Source organism: Lepisosteus platostomus, chromosome 5, assembly GCF_059453375.1.
Source record: "Lepisosteus platostomus isolate fLepPlt1 chromosome 5, fLepPlt1.hap1, whole genome shotgun sequence".
In the NCBI taxonomy this organism is placed as follows: Eukaryota; Metazoa; Chordata; class Actinopteri; order Semionotiformes; family Lepisosteidae; genus Lepisosteus; species Lepisosteus platostomus.
The window spans coordinates 666,092-693,254 of record NC_142615.1 but is presented as its reverse complement, the minus strand read 5'-3'; the positions used below and the strand labels follow the sequence as shown (position 1 = coordinate 693,254).

Sequence of the window (27,163 nt, the reverse complement as noted above, 5' to 3'; positions counted from 1 at the left end):
TCCAGTGTTCACACAGTGCGTGTATCCACAGTGTTCACAGTGAGTGTATCCACAGTGGGCACTATCCAGTGTTCACACAGTGAGTGTATCCACAGTGGGCACTGTCCAGTGTTCACACAGTGAGTGTATCCACAGTGGGCACTGTCCAGTGTTCACAGTGAGTGTATCCACAGTGGGCACTGTCCAGTGTTCACACAGTGAGTGTATCCACAGTGGGCACTGTCCAGTGTTCACACAGTGAGTGTATCCACAGTGGGCACTGTCCAGTGTTCACACAGTGAGTGTATCCACAGTGGGCACTGTCCAGTGTTCACACAGGACGGGGGAGTTTCCTTCTCGGACAAACCCTGACCGCTCGGCGCCCTGCCACCCCAGGAGGACGTCGGGACACCCCACACCAGCCCACCCAGCGCGAGGGGTCCCTGCTGACCAGGGGTGGGGTGGAAGAGAGCAGCACAAACAGACACTGTAACGTTCGGGTTCACACACGGAGTCTTTATTGAGAAACACTTCAGTACAGCAGCCCAGCCCAGCCCAGGGACTGGACGGGAATCTCTCCCTCACGATGGAGGGAGATCTCAGTATCTCCAGATATTTATCACAGTGCAGCCTGGACCCCTTACTGACTCCTCACTAGCAGCCCCCAGCGAACGCCCAGCGAGCACAGATCTGTCTGCGGGTACCGACACAGAACCCTGCAAAACAGACTCGGAACACCAGACGGAGAACCCATCACAACTTCATCACCCTGCTCGGACTCCGGCGACGCACACAAGCCCCCCCGAGAGAGGGGATCCACACTACAGACCCCCCCCCGCCTCACACACACGTCAGACAGACAGACGCTCCTGGGAGTCACAGAACACAGACAAGCCCTGGGGCAGGAGCACTGCAAGACAAAACGGAGAGGAGACTTCATCTGCAGGCGCGGACACACGGCCCCCTGCTGCGCCGATCTAGACCACGAGCCACAGCCTGCAGATACCGAGATTCATCTACAGGTGAGGGAGCCCCAGATCCACACCGGCGGCACAGCCCACAGGAGACCCCCGAACCCCAACTCACCCCTCCTCCCACACTGACACACAACAGCGACACTGACCCTCAGCCTGGCCAGACACACTACTGTCAGCTCACCACAGTCACACAACAACGACACTGACCCTCAGCCTGGCCAGACACACTACTCTCAGCACACCACAGTCACACAACAACGACACTGACCCTCAGCCTGGCCAGACACACTACTGTCAGCTCACCACAGTCACACAACAACGACACTGACCCTCAGCCTGGCCAGACACACTACTGTCAGCTCACCACAGTCACACAACAACGACACTGACCCTCAGCCTGGCCAGACACACTACTGTCAGCACACCACAGTCACACAACAGCGACACTGACCCTCAGCCTGGCCAGACACACTACTGTCAGCACACCACAGACACACAACAACGACACTGACCCTCAGCCTGGCCAGACACACTACTGTCAGCTCACCACAGTCACACAACAACGACACTGACCCTCAGCCTGGCCACACACACTACTGTCAGCTCACCACAGTCACACAACAACGACACTGACCCTCAGCCTGGCCAGACACACCACTGTCAGCTCACCACAATCACACAACAACGACACTGACCCTCAGCCTGGCCAGACACACTACTGTCAGCACACCACAGTCACACAACAACGACACTGACCCTCAGCCTGGCCAGACACACTACTGTCAGCACACCACAGTCACACAACAACGACACTGACCCTCAGCCTGGCCAGACACACTACTGTCAGCACACCACAGTCACACAACAACGACACTGACCCTCAGCCTGGCCAGACACACTACTGTCAGCTCACCACAGTCACACAACAGCGACACTGACCCTCAGCCTGGCCAGACACACTACTGTCAGCACACCACAGTCACACAACAACGACACTGACCCTCAGCCTGGCCAGACACACTACTGTCAGCTCACCACAATCACACAACAACGACACTGACCCTCAGCCTGGCCAGACACACTACTGTCAGCTCACCACAGTCACACAACAACGACACTGACCCTCTGCACACCACAGACACACAACAGCAAACTCACACTGCCACCCCATCCTGTCCACAGTCACACAACAGCAAACTCACAGTGCCGCCCCATCCTGTCCCTGTCCAGTCCACAATCACACAACAGCAAACTCACAGTGCCACCCCATCCTGTCCCTGTCCAGTCCACAATCACACAACAGCAAACTCACACTGCCACCCCATCCTGTCCCTGTCCAGTCCACAATCACACAACAGCAAACTCACACTGCCACCCCATCCTGTCCAGTCCACAGTCACACAACAGCAAACTCACAGTGCCGCCCCATCCTGTCCAGTCCACAGTCACACAACAGCAAACTCACAGTGCCGCCCCATCCTGTCCCTGTCCTGACACGGGCGACACAGTAACCCCAGAACACACGGTACTGCCCCCAGTCCTGCCCCCGAGTGGACACCAGTCACACAGCTCACTGGGAAATGACCCACAGCCTGGGTCAGCCCCAAACTGCCCAGCCCGCCTCTCCACCCGCGCTGGAAACAGCCTGCTCCGGTCACGACAGCCCCGTGTTGACACCGCGCCTGAGGCGACCCCCCTCCTCCTCCTCCGGGCGCCACATGGCCTCTCCGCGGGCGCGGGACACCCCTCTCCCTCCTTCCCCGACACTCGCCCGCCAGGCCGCTCAGGAAACGCCGAGGCTGCGGGCTGCGGCCTAGCGCTCGACCAGCAGAGAGCCGACTGCGCCATCAACCAAACCCTTCCTCTCCCGACCACCACCACCCCACGGACACACTCCCCCGCCACGGGACACGCCAGGGGTGGCATCCCCCACCCGCTCGCGCCCCGGGCCCACGGGCGTGACGTCACCCCCCCCCCCCCCCCCACGCCCCGAGCGCGGGGACACGCGAGGAGGAGGAGGAGGTCGTTTCAAAATAAATTAAAACGCAAAGCTACGCCAAAAACACCATCAACACCGACGACGACGACAAGACCCCCGAGCGGACCCGGCGGCCCGGCACACCGGAACACGCCCGTCCCGCCGCCTGCTGTTGCCATGGCCACCCGGACCCACAACCCCCCCCCCCCGCCAGGGGGAAACAGACACGCGCGCAGCACCGCCACGAGACACCCGGAACCACAACAACCGGCACAGCACAGTGGGGCTCCTGCTGCTGCTGTACCCCGAAACACCCCGGGCCCTCGGCCTCCTCCTGCTGCTCCTGCACCCCGAAACACCCCGAGGGCTCGGCCTCCTCCTCCTCCTCCTGCACCCCGAAACCTCGGCCTCCTCCTGCCGTTCCTGCACCCCGAAACCGCCGCTCCGGCCTCATTCCCCCGAACTCCCTCACACACGGGGGTCCCCGCCCCCCCCACAGTCCTGTCAGCCAGCGGCTCCGTGACAGCGGCGACACCAGTCAACACCAGTCACACCAGTAAGACCAGCGCCCCCCCACCAGTAACACCGCCGGGACCCCAACTCCCGGGGACAGGGCGCCGCGGGCCCCCCCCCAGACCCCGCGCGAACCGGACCCGACCCGACCCCGCGGCGGCTCGGACCCCGATCGGTACCTGGTGTCGGGGGGCGGGTTGGCGGCCGCGTCCATGGGGATGGGTCCGGCTTGGGCGAGCGGCGGTTCCGATCCGCGCAGCGGCGCCTGTCTGCGTGCGAGCGAGCGAGCGAGCGAGGAGGAGTGTGGGCGCCTCTCTCTCTCTCTCTCTCTCGACTGAGGCTCGGTCTGCGGGGCTCCGGGCTCCTCTCTCACTCTCTCCTCCCTCTCTCTCTCTCTCTCTCTCCCGATCCTCCTCTCTTCCTCCAGTTCACCGCTTCAGCGAAATGGCGCCGCTCCGCCTCCGCCCGGCTCTTTATAAACCCACCTACGGCGCCCATTGGCCGCGCTGCCCCCGCCCCTCGCCGCCGCATTCGCCGGGCGGGCCGTCACTCAAGCGGGCCCCGCCCGGCGCGGGGGCCAGCCCGCCCACCGAGGCTGCCCGGCACGCCATTGGCCGGCGCCGGCGGCCCCGCGGCGGGATCCGCCGGGGCGATTGGCCCGCCGCGCCGCCGCTCAAGCGCGGCCCCACCTGACTGGCTGCCCCCGACGTCCCTCCGCGAAAAAGCGCACGCCCCCCGCCGCTCCCCGCCCACCGCCGGCCAGAAACGGTCGAGTTACGTCAGCCGGGGCCCAGGAGCGGCGCCGATTGGTCGGCGGGTCCCCCGCGCGCAGGCTGGAGCCCGGCCATTGGCTGGCTGAGCTGGTCACGCGTCTCAGACGGACGCCTTTCCACGCAGCTCCCCGGGTCTCGAGACGCGTTTTTTGTTCTCCGCAGTTTTTCGTCCTTTTTTCCTCCGGCAGCCGGAGAGGCGCCATTTTAAAACACTCCCCGGCCCCGCGAAAAACGCCGCAAAAGCCACAAAAACACCCGTTTTCCACGATACAGAGCGACAAACCAACCCCTGCGTGTCGGGAAACGTGGCCAAAATCACCTCTCAGGCTCCACTTGGCAGCCAAATGACACCAAATGGTCCCTCCACCCGCCCTGACAGACGTTACGATTCAAAATACCTCGACCCCCCCCCAAAACATCCAGAAACCGACATAAACCTCAGATAAATAAAGACAGAATCTCGAAATAATAATAACCTGCGCCCAGTGAAACCCCCTCAAACCCGGATTCACACGTATAAACCGCCACCCCGAGCACAGCCACTTCGGCCTCAAATAACGACACGTTAGCAGGGAATTAATTCAAAATACAAACGTACACCGGTTACATCTCGGCTTTAAAACCCGCTGTAACCTATTTTACTGCCATTTAGAGGAAAGCTGAGTGTCAAACTCCTGCTACTGGCTAGGGTCAGCACCCACCGCCGTATAAATCAATAAAATACGACTTACAACCTTCTCTAGACGCAAACAAGACCAGATGCTGCGCCGGGGGGGACTTTTTCCCCCGCACAGTTTGTTAAATTTCACCAAAAACAGATCAATTTGGAGACCTGAGGCCCTGCCAACCCCACACACACACCAGTGACACAACGAGGTCCTTTCAATCACAAACCAGCTCAACACGACAGCGGTCTTCAATCAGCCAACCTCGTCCCATCTTTTTTTTTTTTTTTTGGTCAAACGTGCTGTTTTTTTTTTAAAGAAAAAAAACAAAAACAAAACATATCTCCCTCCTGACCCCGAAAATAAACTCTTCCCCTCACCAGCACAGACACTTGAGAAGGCAGGAGCCACCATGACACAGCGGTTCTCACTCGGGCGACCCCAAACCGGAGAAATACCACCCAGAGACCACGACAAACAAGGCCGGCCGAGGTCCGAAACTAAAAGTGAGAGAAGCTTTCGAGACGAAAACTCCGCCATTTCCACGGGTGAGTCCCGAAATCCGTCCAAAACCCACGCCTGGCGGGGGAGGGGGCGAGTCTGTGGCGTGACTAGGCCCCACGCCCTCGGCCAGGCCTGTATCGTGTCGAGATAAAGCAGAATTAATCCAAACTGCGAGTAACTTCTCACACTGTTTCAAAAACACTTAAAAAAAAAACTAATTTCACTCCCAATGCTTAGCAAGCTGTGCAGAAAAAGCCCTTCATTTGAACACCCTCGATATCAGTTCCTTATTTCTACTTAATCCACGGCTGCAACTCCCAACTTGACGACATCAACGCTACTTAACATGCCAGGATAAAGAAAATAAATAAAACAAATGTAAAAACATGTTTTTTTTTTAAGTCAAAGGGTGAAGTCGGCCCCAAATCCCTACTAACCCATCCCCCCCCTCCCCTCCACAAGGTTACACGCCGAGCCCGCAATGTCACCGCCCGCAAAACAGCGCAAAACGCACAGAAAAACAATAAAATAGAAACCGACACATAATCCATGCACGTAAAAAAAAAACGGGGTCCCATCTCCCCCCCCCAAAAAAAACAGGCTTTTACAAAAATCCCATCCACTTCCTTGAAAAGAGCAAACTTTTTTTTAATCTTCTTTTGTGCCGTGAATATTAAAAAGAAAAAAAAAACACGACGGAGTCTCTCTATTTTTTTCCCCGCTGGAGGAGATCGATCCAGATTTTTTTCCCCTTTTTCAAAGAAAATTAAAAAGTGTAAAAAATCCGAGGCGGCGCTTCTTCGTCGTCGCCGACTGCCACGTTTTTCCTCAACCATTTTTTCCTCCAACATGTCCGACTGCACCCTCCCCTCGCCAGCTCCGTGGGTGGGGGGGGCAGACACGGGCATCACATGGTCACGGCCCACGGTGGGGGAGAAGGAGAGGAGGAAAAAAACCACACCGGCCAGGAAGCCATCCGCGTTTACTGTCCCGGCAACACCACGGCCAGGAAGCGCCGCTCCGCCACACGCCGCACAACGTGGCAGATCCACGCGAAAAGATACCGGCCGCGAAACCCCGCTGGGCCCGGGCCAGACACGCGGCCGTGCCTCTCTAGATCGAGACATGCACCTCGCTGCCATTGTGGTTTTTTATTATTATTATTGTTGTTGTTTTGTTTTGTAATCCTCCGCTCTCTCCGGACATCTTGAATCCCGAACACGTCACACGCCTCGTCGGCCCTCCCCACGCCACGTGACGTGACGTGACGCTGCCCGGATTTGGCGAGGCGAAGGGAAATGGAGACGAAAAAAAAACACAACAAAAAGTGCGCCACAGATGGAAGAGAAAAAAAAAACATTTTTTTGTCCTGCGACCCCGCGTGTTAATTCTCCACGGAGCGGCCGGCGATCTCTCACCCCACCCGTGTTCTTCACCCGCGCCCACACCCACTCACGCACCGACACCCCCCCTCTCCGGCAATACGCGCCGGAGCTGCAGTCAGTGCGCAAACAGCGTGTGCGATTCTGAGAACTCCTCGCCCGCAGGGCTGGAACAGTCTTTACAAAATGTGAGCAGCAGGCTGTACTGTACACAGAGAGGGGTGGGGGCGGGGAACAAGCTGGATGAGCTCCTCCAGTCAGGACAGGAGGCTCTTCTATACACAGAGGGGGGTGGAGGTGGGGAACAGGCTGCCCAGCCCTGTGGTTGAAGCCGATACCCCGGCTTCTCTCCAGACACAGCTGGGTGAGCTCCTCCAGTCAGGACAGGAGGCTCTGCTGTACACAGAGGGGGGCGGGGGTGGGGAACACAGTCTAACACTACAGTCCAGAGATCACCGGTCCAGTCTGGGTCACACTGTACCCCTCCAGTCCAGTCTGGGTCACACTGTACCCCCACAGTCCAGTCTGGGTCACACTGTACCCCCACAGTCCAGTCTGTCACACTGTACCCCTCCAGTCCAGTCTGGGTCACACTGTACCCCCACAGTCCAGTCTGGGTCACACTGTACCCCTCCAGTCCAGTCTGGGTCACACTGTACCCCTCCAGTCCAGTCTGGGTCACACTGCACCCCCACAGTCCAGTCTGTCACACTGCACCCCTCCAGTCCAGTCTGTCACACTGTACCCCTCCAGTCCAGTCTGGGTCACACTGTACCCCTCCAGTCCAGTCTGGGTCACACTGTACCCCTCCAGTCCAGAGATCACTGGTCCAGTCTGGGTCACACTGTACCCCTCCAGTCGAGAGATCACTGGTCCAGTCTGGGTCACACTGTACCCCTCCAGTCCAGAGATCACTGGTCCAGTCTCGGTCATATTGTAACCCTAGTGTGTTAATGGATTGTTGTACTATTGTATTAATGTACTAATGGATTGCTGTGTTAATTCTGGATTATTGTGTTAATGATTGTTGTGCTGTGGGATTATTATGTTAATGGATTGTTGTGCTGTGGGATTATTGTGTTATTGGTTGTTGTGCTGTGGGATTGTTGTGCTGTGGGATTGTTGTGCTGTTGGATTATTGTGTTAATGGTTGTTGTGCTGTGGGATTGTTGTGTTAATGGTTGTTGTGCTGTGGGATTGTTGTGCTGTGGGATTATTGTGTTAATGGTTGTTGTGCTGTGGGGTTATTGTGTTAATCGTTGTTGTGCTGTGGGATTGTTGTGCTGTTGGATTATTGTGTTAATGGTTGTTGTGCTGTGGGATTATTGTGTTAATCGTTGTTGTGCTGTGGGATTGTTGTGTTAATGGTTGTTGTGCTGTGGGATTGTTGTGCTGTGGGATCGTTGTGTTAATGGATTGTGCTGTTTGTGCTGTTTGTAGGGGCCGCTTCACGGAGCTGATCTGCTCTCGGCCGGGCGAGGGCGCCTGCAGGGCCGCCGCCGCGCCGCTAGATGTCGCCCTCGGCCCGGCCTCGGCGAGGGCGCGCTGTCGATCACAAGGCTGATCGACTGATCGATGACGGAGCGCCTGCTCGGGGCTCTCTGGACCCGCCGGACCCGCCCGGACCGGAGTCCTGGATTACAGGCGAGGACATCCAGAAGGAGCTACAGGTACAGGGTGATCTACAGGTACAGGTACAGGGTGATCTACAGGTACAGGTACAGGTACAGGGTGATCTACAGGTACAGGTTCAGGTACAGGGTGATCTACAGGTACAGGTACAGGTGCTGCAGGTACAAGTACAGGCGCTCCTGGTGTTGCAGGTTCGACAGCAGTCAGGAAGATGGGGTGCCCTTGTGCTCTAGAAGATGGGGTGCCCTTGTGCTCTAGAAGAGGGGTGTTCTTGTGCTCAGAAGAGGGGGTGCTCTTGTGCTCTAGAAGATGGGGTGCCCTTGCACTCAGAAGAGGGGTGTTCTTGTGCTCAGAAGATGTGGTGCCCTTGTGCTCAGAAGAGGGGGTGTTCTTGTGCTCAGAAGATGGGGTGCCCTTGCACTCAGAAGAGGGGGTGTTCTTGTGCTCAGAAGATGTGGTGCCCTTGTGCTCAGAAGAGGGGGTGTTCTTGTGCTCAGAAGATGGGGTGCCCTTGCACTCAGAAGAAGGGGTGTTCTTGTGCTCAGAAGAGGGGGTGCCCTTGTGCTCTAGAAGATGGGGTGCCCTTGCACTCAGAAGAGGGGTGTTCTTGTGCTCAGAAGATGGGGTGCCCTTGTGCTCAGAAGAGGGGGTGTTCTTGTGCTCAGAAGAGGGGGTGCCCTTGCACTCAGAAGAGGGGTGCCCTTGTGCTCAGAAGATGGGGTGCCCTTGTGCTCAGAAGAGGGGGTGTTCTTGCCTGCAGTTGGAGGGGGTGCAGTTCCCGCTGGGCGCCACCAGGGGGCAGCCGAGCCACGCAGCTCCCAGCGGCGCTGAGCAGCGCGGGGGGGTGGGGTGGTTATTCCACGCAGAGACTCGACACACGCGTGGACGCGGCTCAGTCTGGGGGCGAGGCGGCAGCTCCGAAAGCACCAGGTACCAGGCGTGCGTGTGTCAGTCAGGACAGGAGGCTCTACTGTACACAGAGGGGGGTGGGGGTGGGGAACAGGCTGCCCAGCCCTGTGGTTGAAGCCGATACCCCGGCTTCTCTCCAGACACAGCTGGGTGAGCTCCTCCAGTCAGGACAGGAGGCTCTTCTGTACACAGAGGGGGGTGGGGGTGGGGAACAAGCTGCCCAGCCCTGTGGTTGAAGCCGATACCCTGGCTTCTCTCCAGACACAGCTGGGTGAGCTCCTCCAGTCAGGACAGGAGGCTCTACTGTACACAGAGGGGGGTGGGGGTGTGGAACAAGCTGCCCAGCCCTGTGGTTGAAGCCGATACCCTGGCTTCTCTCCAGACACAGCTGGGTGAGCTCCTCCAGTCAGGACAGGAGGCTCTACTGTACACAGAGGGGGGTGGGGGTGGGGAACAAGCTGGCTGAGCTGCTCCAGTCAGGACAGGGGGGGTTCAGTCTGACAGTGGGGTGTGATGGGAGTTCTGGCTCAGGCTCAGACAGACCCAGGAGTCAGCTGGTTTCTCAGAAGCCTGACTCAGCCACAGCAGAACAGGACCGAAAACCAAAAGTAAAAAACGTCAGGGACTTCCCAGCATTGAGGCACGCAACTGTACACACACACACAATACACACACACTCGTAAATACAGACAACACACACGCTCATACACACTCAAATACAATACACACACTCATACACACGCACAATACACACACGCTCGTAAATACAGACAACACACACGCCCATACACACTCAAATACAATACACACACTCATACACACACACAATACACACACGCTCGTAAATACAGACAACACACACGCTTGAACAGCTCAATCCCCCCCCCCTGAGGTAGAGTGAGCTGGGCACACTGGCACGCAAACACACTCTCATACACACACACACACACTCGTACACACACACAGTGACACACAGACGCACAGAGGGACGCTCTCTCAGCGGGTGTGTCCTATCTGTTGTTTTCGTCCTGGGGACTTTCACACACTGGTACACACACACTGGTACACACACACAGTGACACACACACACACACACACACACACAGTGACACACACACACACAGAGGGACGCTCTCTCAGCGGGTGTGTCCTATCTGTTGTTTTCGTCCTGGGGACTTTCACAGAGCCGTTGGAAATGAGAGTTGGGGAATCTCTGCGCGGGCCAGTCTCTGATTGTCAAAACCCCCGAACTGTTGGTCTGCTCCCCTCTATCCAACTGAAACCTGAAGCTTTCTTCACAACAGCGTCAGACTGGGCCAGGACCCCACTCTCTGACCCAGAACCCCAGCCTCTGACCCAGGACCCCACTCTCTGACCCAGATTACCTGTGTGTCTGACCCAGAACCCCAGCCTCTGACCCAGTTTACCCATGTCTCTGACCCAGAACCCCAGTCTGACCCAGATTACCTGTGTGTCTGACCCAGAACCCCACTCTCTGACCCAGAACCCCAGTCTCTGACCCAGTTTACCTGTGTGTCTGACCCAGATCCCCAGTCTCTGACCCAGAACCCCACTACCTGACCCAGAACCCCACTCTCTGACCCGGTTTACATTCGTCTCTGACTCAGAACTTGTGACCTGGTTTACCTGAGTCTCTGACCCAGTACCTGTGACTCTGGATCTGTACCTGTGTGTCTGACCTGGTACTTGTGACTCTGGACCTGTACCTGTGTGTCTGACCCGGTACCTGTGACTCTGACCCAGTTTACCTGTGACACTGAACCTGTACCTGTGACTCTGGACCTGTACCTGTGACTCTGACCCAGTTTACCTGTGACTCTGGACCTGTACCTGTGACACTGAACCTGTACCTGTGACTCTGGATCTGTACCTGTGACTCTGACCCAGTTTACCTGTGACTCTGGACCTGTACCTGTGACTCTGACCCAGTTTACCTGTGGCTCTGGACCTGTACCTGTGACTCTGGACCTGTACCTGTGACTCTGACCCAGTTTACCTGTGGCTCTGGACCTGTACCTGTGACTCTGGACCTGTACCTGTGACTCTGACCCAGTTCACCTGTGACTCTGGACCTGTACCAGTGACTCTCTTGCCCGGACAGCGAGCTGGTCTCTGGGCGGGCCGCCATCTTGTGCGAGGCGTGTGTGAGCTGTCTGTGTGCGAGATGGCAGCCTAGAGAGAGAGAGGGAGAGAGAGAGGGAGGGAGAGGGAGAGAGAGAGGGAGAGACACGCTCCTCCTGCAGGGGGTGTGAGTGGGGCACGGCGCCAGGGGCTTTCTGCTGGGGCGGCCGGTGAACACCAGACTCCCGGCGCGTCACCCTTTGGTGACGACACCAGGCCAGCAGACTCACGTGTCCAGAGCAGAGGAGCTGGAGATCTCTCACAGCACACCTCTGTGTGGTGTTCCTGCGCTGGACTGTGTTTCTACCCTCGCCTCACTGGGCTCTACTGCACCGTACTGTGTTTTTACCCTCATCTCACTGGGCTCTACTGTACTGTACTGTGTTTTTACCCTGATCTCACTGGGCTCTACTGTACCGTACTGTGTTTCTACCCTGATCTCACTGGGCTGTACTGTACTGTACAGTGTTTTTACACTCATCTCACTGGGCTCTACTGTGTTTTTACCCTGATCCACTGGGCTCTACTGTACTGTACAGTGTTTTTACACTCATCTCACTGGGCTCTACTGTGTTTTTACCCTGATCTCACTGGGCTCTACTGTACTGTACTGTGTTTCTACCCTGATCTCACTGGGCTCTACTGTGTTTTTACCCTGATCTCATTGGGCTCTACTGTACTGTACTGTGTTTTTCCCTCATCTCACTGGGCTCTACTGTACTGTACTGTGTTTCTACCCTGATCTCACTGGGCTCTACTGTACCGTACTGTGTTTTTACCCTGATCTCACTGGGCTCTACTGTACTGTACTGTGTTTTTACCCTCATCTCACTGGGCTATACTGTGTTTTTACCCTCACCTCACTGGGCTCTACTGTACTGTATTGTGCTTTTATCCTCATCTCACTGGGCTATACTGTGTTTTTACCCTGATCTCAATGGGCTCTACTGCACTGTACTGTGTTTTTACCCTGATCTCACTGGGCTCTACTGTGTTTTTACCCTGATCTCAATGGGCTCTACTGTACCATACTGTGTTTTTACCCTGATCTCACTGGGCTCTACTGTGTTTTTACCCTGATCTCACTGGGCTCTACTGTACCGTACTGTGTTTTTACCCTGATCTCACTGGGCTCTACTGTGTTTTTACCCTGATCTCAATGGGCTCTACTGTACCATACTGTGTTTTTACCCTGATCTCACTGGGCTCTACTGTACCATACTGTGTTTTTACCCTGATCTCACTGGGCTCTACTGTACCGTACTGTGTTTTTACCCTCATCTCACTGGGCTCTACTGTACTGTACTGTGTTTTTACCCTCATCTCACTGGGCTATACTGTGTTTCTACCCTGATCTCACTGGGCTGTACTGCGCTGTACTGTGTTTGTACCCTGGTCTCACTGGGTTGTACTGTGTTTTTACCCTGATCTCACTGGGCTGTACTGCAAATTTGAAAATGAAGACTATGTGGGGACCTGATTTGAAATTCTCAAACACGTTGACTGACAGTCAACCCAGCCTCCTTCTTCAGAACTGACAGTGAAATCTGAACAGGAGAATATGAGTGGAAACTACAAGGAAGGGCATTTCAAACCTAAAACAAGATGCTCTTCTGTACACAGAGGGGGGTGGGGGTGGGGAACAAGCTGCCCAGCCCTGTGGTTGAAGCCGATACCCTGGCTTCTCTCCAGACACAGCTGGGTGAGCTCCTCCAGTCAGGACAGGAGGCTCTTCTGTACACAGAGGGGGGTGGGGGTGGGGAACAAGCTGCCCAGCCCTGTGGTTGAAGCCGATACCCTGCCGATACCAAACAGGCCTCATTCTTATGCTCTTAAGGTGATGTCCCTGTGTGTCCGACGATACACACAGGGACACAGCAGGAAGAGTTCCAGGTCTGCAGGAATCAGCAGAGCCGGTGAAACTCCTGCCCCGTCTCTGTGTGTGTGGTGTGACTGAACAGGGTAGAGGCGTTCAGGCGGCGCTCTCTCACGGCGCCGCTGTCTCCCTGCCGCGTCACGGACCGAGGGGGCGCATCCTGGTGGGCACCTGTGGTCCAGCTCAGGCCCCAGCGAGGGAAACGGGCTCGGTACCCGCTGTGTTCCACTCTGGGGGTGCTGGATCTTTGAACAGGGCCTGGAAATCCCTCTGGGAGCAGGGCTGGACGCCCCTGGCCTGCGGACAGGCTGCTGGGTTAATGGGCTCCTGGGAAAACTGGGCCTGGTGTGTGTGTCTGTGTGTCTGTGTGTGAGTCTGTGTGTCCAGTGGGGACTGGTGTCCAGTGAGGGGCTGGTGTCCTGTGTTGGACTGGGGTCCAGTGGGGGCTGGTGTCCTGTGTTGGACTGGTGTCCAGTGAGGGGGCTGGTGTCCAGTGAGGGACTGGTGTACTGTGGGGGCTGGTGTCCAGTGTTGGACTGGTGTCCAGTGGGGGCTGGTGTCCAGTGGTGAACTGGTGTCCAGTAGAGGGGCTGGTGTCCTGTGTTGGACTGGGGTCCAGTGGGGGCTGGTGTCCAGTGGTGAACTGGTGTCCAGTAGAGGGGCTGGTGTCCTGTGTTGGACTGGGGTCCAGTGGGGGCTGGTGTCCAGTGGTGAACTGGTGTCCAGTAGAGGGTCTGGTGTCCTGTGGGGGCTGGTGTCCAGTGTTGGACTGGTGTCCAGTGAATGTTTCTTCCATTGTCCTTGATGGTTAAGCTATAGGCAGTGTACAGTTGGACCTCAGGTGAACGCGGTGTTCAGTGAGACTGCATCAGGACGGCGTTTCTGCTGTCTCGTCACTTTCGGTTTCTGTTCCTAACCTGGGTCTCCGCAGTCTGCCCGGAGTCGCGCTGCGCCGCTCTCGATTGGCTGGGCGGCACCAATCACAATATTCACTCGTGTCAGCGGCCGGGAGCCGTGAAATCCTCTCTCCGAGCTGCGCCGACAGTCCTTCAGTTGAGAAGATCCGAGTGCGTGATCTCTACCCCTTGCGAGCTTCCCGAGGACAAATCCGCCGAGATGTGGAGATATCTCGCGCTGGCCGTGGCGCTCTGCGTGGGCCAGCCTGGCTCTGCGGGTGAGATGAACATCGATGAATTAATTACTCGGGTTATTAATCGGCTGACAAAACGGTAAAATGCGCGCTATTAGAGCCAAGTAGTGAGAGATTCGTTTGTGGTGCCCAACTAGAAATGCACTTTTACTGAAACTGGGTTTATAACCGGAACATAATGGGAAGGAGGGATTCAGTTTGTTAAAAGATGGAATTGTTTGTGTTGTTGTTTTTTTTAAATGTATTTTGACCAAAGAACACCCTGGGTTGAGTGTCGTGTTTAATCCCGACGGCAGGTCCCCTGGTCTCACTGGCGCAGTTTGAAAACCTCGGATCACAGGTCTTTCGGCTTCGGGAACGTCTGTCCTCGGAGAAGGCGTTTGTTTTTGTTTAGAAAAAGATTTTGATATTATTTTATATTTTCTTTGATCCGATTTGGATGAAGGATGCGGTTTTTATCGTTCATCTGTTAATTATTGTGGCGAAATACTTCATCCCCAGAAGTAAATGCTCTAATACCGCTCCCTCCATTCACGCTTTTAAGGGCGAATTCCCCTTTTATTTACCAGTTTACCTGTGACTCTGATCCAGTTCGCATGTGACTCTGAGCCAGTTTACCTGTAACGTTGATCCAGTTTATCTGTGACTCTGGCCAGTTTACCTGAATCTCTGATCCAGTTTACCTGAGTCTCTGATCCAGTTTACCTGTGACTCTGAGCCAGTTCACCTGATGTTTACATACCCACTGCGGCTCGGCCGTATCTCTATACCCGCTGTATGGAACGGACAGCTGGAGGGGCCAGGCAGAGACTGTGTGAGCCGAGCCCCGTCCTCTTGACTCTAGCGCCCAGGTTATTCAGATGGGGCAGACAGAGGGACACGGCTGCCACAGTATTTAACACAATCAGTGTTTTGTTTTTTTTGAAGATAGTATTTTTAATTCTTGTTATCTCATCGCACGCTGTACGCGCTGGGAGGTCTCTCTCTGAGATCCTCCGATCACGCCCGGGTCTGAAGCCGGCAAGAGTTTCGGTTTCGGTCCGCAGACCTGCGGGACCCGGTTTCACCCGGAGCCCCGTGACGCCGCGCGGGCGATTGGCCGGTACGCTCGCGGAAGCCTATCAGCTCATTTTGCAGGATTTGTTTTTTTTTTTGGGGGGGTGGGCGTGTAGCACGCGGGTCACCCCCTCGTCCCGCACCGCGGTTCTCGCGCACAGTCAGACCCTGGGATCGTCTCGAGCGGACGGGCGCCGTGACTGAGCGAGACGATCGTTAAATGAATATTAGTTATCGATACTTCCCACCCGCCGACATGCTGCCGCTGTTGCTGTGCGCACTCGTCCTGGGCTGGTAAGGCTCTCTGTTTTTATCGGTGTTTTTGCTTTCGCGAGTGGGAACGTTTCTCTTCGTGCTGCTCTTCCCTTTAATGGTTTCAGCCAAGTTTAAGGAAGAAACATTTCTCGGTAACATTTTGTTTTTTGCGTTTTTCATCTCTCGTTGTTTTACGTGTATTTTATATTGTATATATAGTATAGATTCTCTAAACTCCTTCAGATCCAGACTCCAAACCCTCTTCTTCAGAAAAGCCTTCACTTAACTGGTTCCATTCTTCACCCCTCTGCTCTTCTTAATACCACCTTCCACGGTCTCTTCTATTGTTATTGTTGTATTGTTGTAATTGTATATTGTAATTGTGTCCTATCTTATATGTGTATTCTTCTTATTTATTGTTGTAGTCTTCTTGTTTATTGTTGTTGTCGTCTTGTAAAGCGCTTTGGTGAAGCCACCTTTAAAGGGGCTATATAAAATAAAGTTTATTATTATTATTATTAGTATTATTATTATAATACGTTTGGTGTGTGTGTTTGGCGCTGCACTGTTATTTAATAGGAAAAAGTACATCTCTCGCTGACAATTATAATCGTGCCGGTCTGCGATAGTGTTTCTTTCTCTCCAGGAGATATCGACGTTATTGTACATCGCAAAACCTACAATGGCGATATACAAAAAAAGTACCATTTTCAGCTTTTAGAATTGTCCGGCTGTTAAAATTTTCCTGGCTGTGAAGTGTCTATTTTAATATTCTGTCTCCTTTTTTGTACACGTCTGGTTTTTACATAAACAGTTTTTTTTTAAATACTCATTTCCCACGCAGCCGCTCCCGGTTCCCCGCGTCCTCTGTGATCTGTGCGGCGACACTGGCGGACCTGCGCGTTGCGCCGGATGCGTGTGTGGTGTAGTACTGTTTGTGTCCGCCAGGAGGCGGTGTGGAGTCCGCGCCGCTCGCCAGCCGGGAGCAAACTCATACTGTAGGGGCGCTGAAAACCGCCACCTCTCAGATCGGCTCTGAGGAGGCGCAGAGACCACACCGATGTGGCAAGGCGCGTCCCAAAGACATGGAATAAGATCGGAGTGCAGCTTTGAGGAGAAAGACGTTGTCTCTGCAGTCCATGTTTACCTACCTGCTGTGGAACGGAGAGAGGTTGAGGGTCTGTGCGCAGCGGGGAGAAACGCGCAGATCCGGACTCGGGGTGCTCTTTGTGACTGCTGTCTCTCTGTCTGTGTGTTTCCAGTCACCCACTCCCTGCGCTACTTCTACACCGGGGTCACTGGGGTCAGGGGGTTCCCCGAGTTCACCATCGTGGGCCTGGTGGACGGGCAGGAGTTTGTCCACTACGACAGCGACATCAAGAGGATGATTCCCAAGACGGAGTGGATAGAGAGGAACGAGGGGAAGGACTACTGGGACAGACAGACTCAGATACTGATTGGTGCATCACAGGTTTTCAAAACAGATTTAGTTAACCTGCCACAGCGTTTCAACCAGTCTGCAGGTGAGTACAAACAGCCCTTTTCTTTTCAGTCTCGCGCTGACGACGGCCTCTCGGGTGCTGTAGATCGATGTTTTCCAGCACCTCTCAGTGGGTGTTATTCGACGTCAGCTGGGGAGTTCATCACTGGGCTCTGACTGAGGTGTACTGAGGGTGTTCGGTGTCGGCTCACTGTCGGGGGTGAGGAATCACTACGTCACATTGGGGGCGTTATCACAATAACACATCTCCTCCCCCTCTCTGTGGAGTTGATGTTCAGCAAGGGCTCACTGTATCAGGTCAGAGCCCTTAACCTGGCTGTCTGACTGGCTGCGATCCAGCCTCTCGGAGTCCCTGAGGAGAGGGATACTCTCTGTGGGTCCTGTAACAAGGTATCGGCGCTCTGGGGTCCCTCTCTGGCAGTCAGGAGTGTATCTCAGGGCCTCGGATCAGACTTGGCTCTCGTTCCTGGGGCAGGCCAGTCCGAGAGCAGCACAGCGCCTGAGACCAGCGGCGTCAGGGCACAGTGCCGTCCTGTGGCTCTAGAGGCGTGTGTCGGCTCTGTGCTCGACACAGAGTCAGATCTCCTGCTCTCTCTTTCCGAAACTCCATTAAGAACTGATCCGGGCTCCTCTCCCAGTTTCAGGATGGTGGTGTCCTGATCTGTCACTCCTGCAGTCCGTGAGGCTGTGTGGGTGTCTGTGGGGTCCTGTAACCCCTTGATTTAGGTCAGGGGTCCCCCACACTGGCCCCTCCCGGCTGCTGGGTGACGCACCTCGAGGGTCACTGTCCTGGGTTATTCACAGCAGGGAGAGGAATGACCACACCGCGCCCCTCTGTCTCGTGGATTAACACCGGGAGGGGTGTGCGTTAAATCACAGTCAGCCCAGAACACGTGCTTTCTGCATCCCTAGACTTATATCTTCACAACAGCCATCGACACAGCCGATGAGAGCTGTTTCTGTGCCTCTTCTGTCCTAAATATACCAGCTCCTAATGCCACCCACGAGTGGAAAACATGCTGGATTTAATTCGCTCAATCATACAGAACACCAGCAGCACCATGGAGTTGAACCCATGTGGCGATGCCTCGAGAGCCGGGGTGCAGTCGCTCGAATACTGGGGCTCCTCGCTCCCGGGAGCTGGGGCTCGAGACCGATGGTGGGAAGTGTGTGAGAGAGGTAGCTGATGTGTGCTCTAGGGCGAAGGAGGGGAAGGGGTGAGAGGTGATGAGAGACGCACATGGAGGAAGAGGAGGAGGAGGAAGGACAGGGGGCTGTCTTGGCAGTGTTAGGGCCCTCTCGTGGTGAACAGGGGGAATTCCCAACACTACATAGCAATTCTTACCTTGTTTAATCTGTGTATTTTCACATTGCTGGGGGGAAGGTCCTATAGTTTTGACTTTACAGATGAAATCCCCTGTAGGAGTCTTCCTGCCCAGTAAATTAAACAGGTTTGTAAATGCTGTGCAGTTCATGACCCCACACTGTGCTGTTCAGTCAGTAATGAGAGTGATCACATGAATACAGACCAGGAGACTCCGTTCTCAGTGATCTCTCTGTGTGTGTGAGATGTGGCCCACAGGGGGCGTCACTCCTGTGTGAGAGCAGAGAGACTGTCACCCTCTGCCCACACTGCCAGGCCCTGCTGCAGGACTCTGGGACTCTGGGAGCTCGCAGCAGGCCAGGGCTGTCAGTCTGTCAGACTCCTCTGTCGAGTGGGGCTCACTGATTGGACTCGGCACTTTTCTGATGCAGTTTTCTGGTACAGCAGCACAGCGCTGGAGCAGAACCAGGCCTCTGTCAGTTTGACTACTGTAGGATTTGTTACAAGATGTCCAGTCCTGCTCTGCAGGCTGTGAATGTCTTTCTGCGCCGTTGTGTAGGACATCATGACCTCTGTTTTCATGTGTTTGATGGCAGAATTGCTTAGCAGGTGGTTGTTTCACAGCCTGGTGAGATGTACTGTGGCTGTATGTCTGTGCAGGTGTCCTTACAGCAGCGTGTCTGACTGTGTTTGAGCTGCTGCATGACGATATAACCCCTTCGCCCAGTTCACTGACCAGGGACTCAGTGTGATAGGAGACTGGGGGGCCTGTCTGACTCTGATCTGGAGGATCTCAGGACTACAGGATGTTAATGGCAGCTGCAGTCACTCTGAATTCCCAGATCTCTTCCCTGTTACTGTCCTGATGGAACAAAGGCCGTGAGGATGGACAGTCCTGTAATGGAGGGCGTCTTTGGACGAGGTGACCGTTCTGTCCAGTCTCCTCTGTCAGAGGTGCTCCTGCCTCAGCACTGTGAAGATCAGATCTCTTTATTGGCCCTATACAACGTCTTGCATTAGGAATTAATCTTTTCACAGCCCCCAGCCTGCTCTCCGTGAGACACACAGACAGGGAGAGAGAAGCTGGGGGTCAGAGCACAGGGTCACCATTGTACAGCGCCCCTGGAGCAGTGAGGGTGAAGGGCCTTGCTCAGGGGCCCAACACAGTAGGATTCCTCTGCCTGCTGCAGGATTCGAACCAGCAACCTCCCAGCCACAGGCGCAGATCCTGAGCCACAGAGCCACTGCGCTGCTCCTGAAGTGACATAAAGAGCTCCAGTGTGCAGCACAGCCTCGTCTCCGGTATCTGCCACGCCCAGCCCTTGGCTCCTGGGGCGCAGGTACCCAGGGGTGTCCCCGCTGATGGACTGGGATTCATTCCGCGGCTCTGGAGAGACTGGACCCTGTTCATTATTCCTCAGTCTCCGTGTACCCCAGCCCCTGCCCCTGATTGAAGCCCGTGATTGTGTAATTGTGAAGTGTGCCCCAAGGCAGACACCTTTCGCACCTGTGAAAAAACTGCCAAATGAAATGTAATGCAGCCTGCATGATCGCACGCCGGGAACTCACAAAATATGCCTCCCAAATCTTTATTGGGTGCACTGCAAACGAACTATTTTGATGTAATTTGGCGACTCAAAAAAGTCATTTGGCTTCTCGATGTTTCATTTTAGGAGCCAGTGGCTCCCAAGTATTTTTTTTTTTTGGCTGGAGCCATGTAAATAATAATATTACATAATTTTAATATACCTGTAAGATTTCCCTAATTGTACTCTCGAGTGATGACCTAGTAGTGACTCTACTAATGGGAACAAGGGATGCTGTGCCTTGGACTGAAGAGTCACTGTCAAGTCAAGTGTTGGTGTTGTTGTGGAGATTCAGAGCACATCACAGAGGTGATCGTCTGTTATCTTAGATCATACTCGGCTCTCGTTAAGCGTCATTAGAGAAAATATTTGCTCACATATGTATGCCGAACAAACTCCGCACTCTTTTGGCATGGCGGCTCATCTGTGGAAATCTGGATTTTTCCAACCCCCTCTGGCAGTGGGAGCAAACACTGGTGATGTTTCCTTTCATCATGTCTCTTTACATTATATTCCTTCATCACAGCAACTGATTCTTGGCAAATGAAACAGACGCACTTGCCTCTGAACTTGGGGGGGAAAAGTATTCATTTGGCCAGCCTGGCAGGAATCTCCTGCATTCGCCGTCAGTTCTTCGTTTTCTTGGTTCCGCCATTTCGAAATTAATGTGCAGAATTCAAGTTTTGAAGAGGGTAAAGAGGAGGAGAGGGGGTAAGCTATTCAGTTTCGAGATGTGATTTTACGTGATGGCAGAAACTAGTGTTCAAAATAGGAGCTGCATTTTTTACTTCATATCGGGCCCAATCTAATTATAGTTCTAAATTAACTCACGGGCCGTTTCAGAAACAGTGGCCGTCATTTGGACACCCCTGGCGCAGGATGTAGGAGGAGGGTTTGTCTTGTGTGAAAAATGAATTAACGCAGCTGCTGTGTGTCCTGCAGGCGTCCACACTTCACAAAGCATGTACGGCTGTGAGTGGGATGATGAGGACGGGACAACACGGGGGTTTCAACAGGAAGGGTACGATGGAGAGGATTACCTTGTGTTCGACCTGAAGACACTGACCTGGGTGGCACCAACGCAGAGGGCCTTCCTGACCAAACAGAACTGGGACGCTGACAGAGCTTTCAATGAGGGAAAAAAAAACTACCTGACCCAGATCTGTATCGAGTGGCTGAAGAAGTATGTGAACTACGGCAGAGAGACTCTGAACAGGAGAGGTACTGTCACTGACCAGGACAGGCAGTGTGGATTGTTCTGTATATATGACAAAGCCCAGGATGAGTCTAGACCTGTGTCCAGTACTGAAGAAGTGTGTGGACTACAGGAGAGACTCTGAACAGGAGAGGGACTGTCACTGACCAGGACAGGCAGTGTGGATTGTTCTGTATATATGACAAAGCCCAGGATGAGTCTAGACCTGTGTCCAGTACTGAAGAAGTGTGTGGACTACAGGAGAGACTCTGGACAGGAGAGGGACTGTCACTGACCAGGACAGGCAGTGTTGATTGTTCTGTATATATGACAAAGCCCAGGATGAGTCTAGACCTGTGTCCAGTACTGAAGAAGTGTGTGGACTACAGGAGAGACTCTGGACAGGAGAGGTACTGTCACTGACCAGGACAGGCAGTGTGGATTGTTCTGTATATATGACAAAGCCCAGGATGAGTCTAGACCTGTGTCCAGTACTGAAGAAGTGTGTGGACTACAGGAGAGACTCTGGACAGGAGAGGGACTGTCACTGACCAGGACAGGCAGTGTGGATTGTTCTGTATATATGACAAAGCCCAGGATGAGTCTAGACCTGTGTCCAGGACTGAAGAAGTGTGTGGACTACGGCAGAGAGACTCTGGACAGGAGAGGTACTGTCACTGACCAGGACAGGCAGTGTTGATTGTTCTGTATATATGACAAAGCCCAGGATGAGTCTAGACCTGTGTCCAGTACTGAAGAAGTGTGTGGACTACAGGAGAGACTCTGGACAGGAGAGGTACTGTCACTGAGCAGGACAGGCAGTGTGGATTGTTCTGTATATATGACAAAGCCCAGGATGAGTCTAGACCTGTGTCCAGTACTGAAGAAGTGTGTGGACTACAGGAGAGACTCTGGACAGGAGAGGGACTGTCACTGACCAGGACAGACAGTGTGGATTGTTCTGTATATATGACAAAGCCCAGGATGAGTCTAGACCTGTGTCCAGTACTGAAGAAGTGTGTGGACTACAGGAGAGACTCTGGACAGGAGAGGGACTGTCACTGACCAGGACAGGCAGTGTGGATTGTTCTGTATATATGACAAAGCCCAGGATGAGTCTAGACCTGTGTCCAGTACTGAAGAAGTGTGTGGACTACAGGAGAGACTCTGGACAGGAGAGGGACTGTCACTGACCAGGACAGGCAGTGTTGATTGTTCTGTATATATGACAAAGCCCAGGATGAGTCTAGACCTGTGTCCAGTACTGAAGAAGTGTGTGGACTACAGGAGAGACTCTGGACAGGAGAGGGACTGTCACTGACCAGGACAGGCAGTGTGGATTGTTCTGTATATATGACAAAGCCCAGGATGAGTCTAGACCTGTGTCCAGTACTGAAGAAGTGTGTGGACTACAGGAGAGACTCTGGACAGGAGAGGGACTGTCACTGACCAGGACAGGCAGTGTTGATTGTTCTGTATATATGACAAAGCCCAGGATGAGTCTAGACCTGTGTCCAGTACTGAAGAAGTGTGTGGACTACAGGAGAGACTCTGGACAGGAGAGGTACTGTCACTGACCAGGACAGGCAGTGTGGATTGTTCTGTATATATGACAAAGCCCAGGATGAGTCTAGGAGACCTGTGTCAGAGTCTATCAGCTCTGTGATGTGTCTCTGTGTGTCTCAGTGTTAAACTCCTCTGTCTCTCTCTCTCCAGAGCGCCCCCAGGTGTCTGTCTTCCACAAGGACTCTGGATCTGGCAGTACTGAGCTCACCTGCCTGGCCACGGGCTTCTTCCCCAGAGACATCCTGGTGTCCTGGTGGAGAGACGGACAGGAGCTGCACGAGGATGTGGACAGTGGGGAGGTGGTTCCCAACGGAGACGGGAGCTTCCAGGTCAGGAAGAGGCTGAGAGTGAGAGCAGGAGAGGAGCACAAGTACTCCTGCAGAGTGGATCACACCAGCCTGGAGAAGACTATCGTCCAGCACTGGGGTGAGAGGGGGGGGGGTGTTCAGGGGTGTGGGGTACAGAGGGAGGGAGGCGTGTTCAGGGGTGTGGGGTATAGTCCAGAGACACTGGGGACAGAGGGCTGTGTGGGGTGGGGGGTCAGTAGAGACACTGGGGACGGCGGGCTGTGTGGGGTGGGAGCACTGGTTCGACTCCTGGTCACCAGCAGCTCACACCCGTGGCCTCAGCGTGTGTCCTACACCTGTCAGAGTGACTCAGGCTGGTTGTGTCTCCATCGCAGAGCCCCCCAGTCTGGTGCCGATCATCGCCGCTGTCTGTGCTGTTGTGGCCCTGGCTGTGATCGCTGTTGTGGCTGTGGTCCTGGTGCGCAGGAGGAAGAGCTCAGGTGAGGGGAACAGGAGTCAGCACTGTCACTGTGTGTGATCTGTGCTGTACTGATCTCAGCGTTCATCATGTGTGATCTGTACTGTACTGATCTCAGTGTTCATCATGTGTGATCTGTACTGTACTGATCTCAGCGCTCATCATGTGTGATCTGTACTGTACTGATCTCAGCGCTCATCATGTGTGTGATCTGTACTGTACTGATCTCAGCGCTCATCGTGTGTGTGATCTGTACTGTACTGATCTCAGTGTTCATGTGTGATCTGTACTGTACTGATCTCAGCGTTCATCATGTGTGATCTGTACTGTACTGATCTCAGCGTTCATCATGTGTGATCTGTACTGTACTGATCTCAGCGTTCATCATGTGTGATCTGTACTGTACTGATCTCAGCATTCATCGTGTGTGTGATCTGTACTGTACTGATCTCAGCGTTCATCATGTGTGTGATCTGTACTGTACTGATCTCAGCGTTCATCATGTGTGTTCTGTACTGTACTGGCCTGTGCTGATCAGTGCTCATGATCTGTATTGATCACAGTGTTCATGACCTGTATTGATCACGGTGTTCATGAACTGTGCTGATCTCAGCGTTTATGATCTGTATTGATCACTGTGTTCATGAACTGTGGTGCTCACTCTACAGAACTAAGCCTCTGTACAGAGAGGAGTCTGGGTTACTGTGTGTGAAATCTGTATTGTTCCCTGTACAGACAGGTGAGAATGTACTGATTCTGTGTCTTATTCACCCACAGGAGGTCAGAAGCCCATCTACAGACAGGCAGCAGGTGAGACAGTTACAGTGTGTAGTTTCTGCGACAGTGACAGGTATCCAGTACCTGTCTGCGGTAGTGAGGCCGGTGTGTCAGTTCTCTGTCAGTCTCTGTGAGAATATACTGACTCGGGGGCTTAGACTGCAAGCCCAGGTATCGATCAGACGTGTTCTTGTGCTTTTCCAGGAAAGGAACCAGGTGATTCCTCTTCGAACTCCAGCGCCTGAGGTAAGAGCTGTCACTGTCTCACCTTCTCCTGTCTGTGATCTCCACTTGTCTCCCTGTCTGACTGGCCCCTCTCCTGTCTGTCTGACTGGCCCCTATCCTGTCTGTGATCTCCACTTGTGTCCCTGTCTGACTGGTCCCTCTCCTGTCTGTCTGACTGGCCCCTCTCCTGTCTGTGATCTCCACTTGTCTCCCTGTCTGACTGGTCCCTCTCCTGTCTGTCTGACTGGCCCCTCTCCTGTCTGTGATCTCCACTTGTGTCCCTGTCTGACTGGTCCCTCTCCTGTCTGTCTGACTGGCCCCTCTCCTGTCTGTGATCTCCACTTGTCTCCCTGTCTGACTGGTCCCTCTCCTGTCTGTCTGACTGGCCCCTATCCTGTCTGTGATCTCCACTTGTGTCCCTGTCTGACTGGTCCCTCTCCTGTCTGTCTGACTGGCCCCTCTCCTGTCTGTGATCTCCACTTGTCTCCCTGTCTGACTGCCCCTCTCCTGTCTGTCTGACTGCCCCCTCTCCTGTCTGTCTGACTGGCCCCTCTCCTGTCTGTGATCTCCACTTGTCTCCCTGTCTGACTGGCCCCTCTCCTGTCTGTCTGACTGCCCCCTCTCCTGTCTGTCTGACTGGCCCCTCTCCTGTCTGTGATCTCCACTTGTCTCCCTGTCTGACTGGCCCCTCACCTGTCTGTGATCTCCACTTGTCTCCCTGTCTGACTGGCCCCTCTCCTGTCTGTCTGACTGCCCCCTCTCCTGTCTGTCTGACTGGCCCCTCTCCTGTCTGTGATCTCCACTTGTCTCCCTGCCTGACTGCCCCCTCTCCTGTCTGTGATCTCCACTTGTGTCCCTGTCTGACTGCCCCCTCTCCTGTCTGTCTGACTGGCCCCTCTCCTGTCTGTGATCTCCACTTGTCTCCCTGCCTGACTGGCCCCTCTCCTGTCTGTGTGCTCAGTCCAGTCAGTTGTTCCCCTAACCCTGTGTCACGGCTGTGTTTCTGTGTCCCCAGGAGAGACCTCATGAGCTGACGTCCGCCTGCCCAGAGGGGTGGAGCAGTTCTGTCTGTCTCACACACAATCACTCAATAAGATACTTCGCCTGACTCTCTACCTGTTATTTCACAACTCACAGCAGCAGACGAGGGAGCTGACTCTCACACCTCACAGACACCGGCCATCGTTACTGTCGATCAATCCAGTGACCACTGGTCGAGCCGCCTGGTGTCTCTGTTCCCTTGACTGTAGCTGCTCCTGTAAATATCTCTTCCGGGTTCGCTTGATGAGCTGCTGAGAATCCCTGAGGGTTTATCTGTCCTGAGAGACTCTGTCCCCTGGCGCAGTGTCCGGTGGTCAGTGGAAGGAATATTAACCCTTTCAGGTATCACCGCCCCCTACAGGGGGGCAGCTGAACACCTCCTGCAGGCCCCTGGTCTGCACAGGAGTGTCTCAGTGAAGACCAGACCGCAGGGTCTGATCTCCCAATACTGACCAGTCTGCTGGGGGTCTGTCGTCTCCAGGCCGAGGTGGCTGGGCTGTTCTGGGGGTCAGCAGAGGGGACAGGGTCTCAGCCCGTATTCCTGTCTGTTCACACACACACACACACACACACACTCACGCACACACTTTACAGTCTTCATCACACGTCAGCCCTGAGACCGCGGCTCAGACGCAGAGTTGAGCAGCGAACTGGAGTCAAACCGAATCCACTCCAGGTTGTGTTCACATGCGTCCCTGCAGTGCGCTTCACTGTGGACACCAGAGAGGAAGACTGTTGTGACCCCTGAGACACCTGGGGGTGTGTCCTGTGTGAGAGATTGGCAGTTGTTTTAATAATGATCTTTTTAATGTTATGAATTCTATATTTTACATGATGTGTTTTTAAGGTTTTGCACTATTTTGTTTTAAGAAGCAAGGCTGCACTGAGAGACTGAGAGTCTGTGGAGGTAATTAGGATTGTAATTATAATAAATGGCTTTTCTGTCTTACCTGCTCTGGGTGATCTGTATGGGGAGGGTGGGCTTGTGAGTTAAATGCTTTTAATGTGGTGTGGTTTAGCTCTGGGAGGGGGTGAGGGTGAGGAGCATGAGCTCCTGATGTAAATATTCACACCAATAAAAGGAGTTTGTCCTGAGCCTGTGTCTTTGTCAACTGTGTGTGCTGTATGTTCTTCCGTGTGATCATTCTGCAAACAGTAACCCCACCTGGGAGACGCATGGGGATCACACTACGTTTAAAAGTAAGAGTTTTTCCTGTGGACACTAATAGTGTTCCGTAGCCGAGAATATTCCCAGTCTACTTCAGTACTGAGCCCTGGGATATATCTGGGACAACAGTGGCGGTATCTGTATCCCAAGACTTTCCATTGTGGCCTGAAAACAACAGCAGTAATAATAATATAAACTGCAGTCATTAATAATAATAATAAAGT

The 27,163-nt window shown here is 54.1% G+C and overlaps 2 protein-coding genes and 1 long non-coding RNA gene across 7 annotated transcripts in view; 1 reads left to right on the top strand and 2 right to left on the bottom strand.

Moving 5' to 3' along the window:
* Positions 1-6,857, bottom strand: part of brd2a (bromodomain containing 2a) — a 33,480-nt gene extending 26,623 nt beyond the window's left edge. Inside the window, exon 1 of one of the 3 annotated variants that reach the window (XM_088631831.1) lies at positions 3,627-6,857. In XM_088631831.1, coding sequence (XP_088487957.1) covers positions 3,627-3,661 — 35 coding nt within the window. In that variant the 5' untranslated portion in view covers positions 3,662-6,857. The remainder of the gene's footprint in view (positions 1-3,626) is intronic. The other 2 variants (XM_088631832.1, XM_088631830.1) reach the window with 2 other exon arrangements.
* Positions 6,858-14,319: 7,462 nt separating this feature from the next.
* The window catches only part of LOC148662306 (class I histocompatibility antigen, F10 alpha chain-like), a 109,895-nt gene continuing 97,051 nt past the window's right edge, over positions 14,320-27,163 (top strand). Inside the window, exons 1-8 of one of the 3 annotated variants that reach the window (XM_088631941.1) lie at positions 14,345-14,504; positions 17,054-17,314; positions 21,145-21,423; positions 23,114-23,389; positions 23,646-23,750; positions 24,506-24,538; positions 24,710-24,751; positions 25,746-26,866. In XM_088631941.1, the coding sequence (XP_088488067.1) occupies positions 14,447-14,504; positions 17,054-17,314; positions 21,145-21,423; positions 23,114-23,389; positions 23,646-23,750; positions 24,506-24,538; positions 24,710-24,750 (1,053 nt within the window). In that variant the 5' untranslated portion in view covers positions 14,345-14,446 and the 3' untranslated portion in view covers position 24,751; positions 25,746-26,866. Of the gene's footprint in view, positions 14,505-15,670; positions 15,831-17,053; positions 17,315-21,144; positions 21,424-23,113; positions 23,390-23,645; positions 23,751-24,505; positions 24,539-24,709; positions 24,752-25,745; positions 26,867-27,163 lie in introns of those variants that run through there. The other 2 variants (XM_088631946.1, XR_015936730.1) reach the window with 2 other exon arrangements.
* On the bottom strand, positions 24,692-25,739 carry LOC148662314 (uncharacterized). Its single transcript, XR_015936774.1, has 3 exons — positions 25,648-25,739; positions 25,424-25,556; positions 24,692-24,824 (listed from the first exon to the last, which is right to left on the bottom strand). It is a non-coding gene; the product is annotated as an uncharacterized LOC148662314 (long non-coding RNA).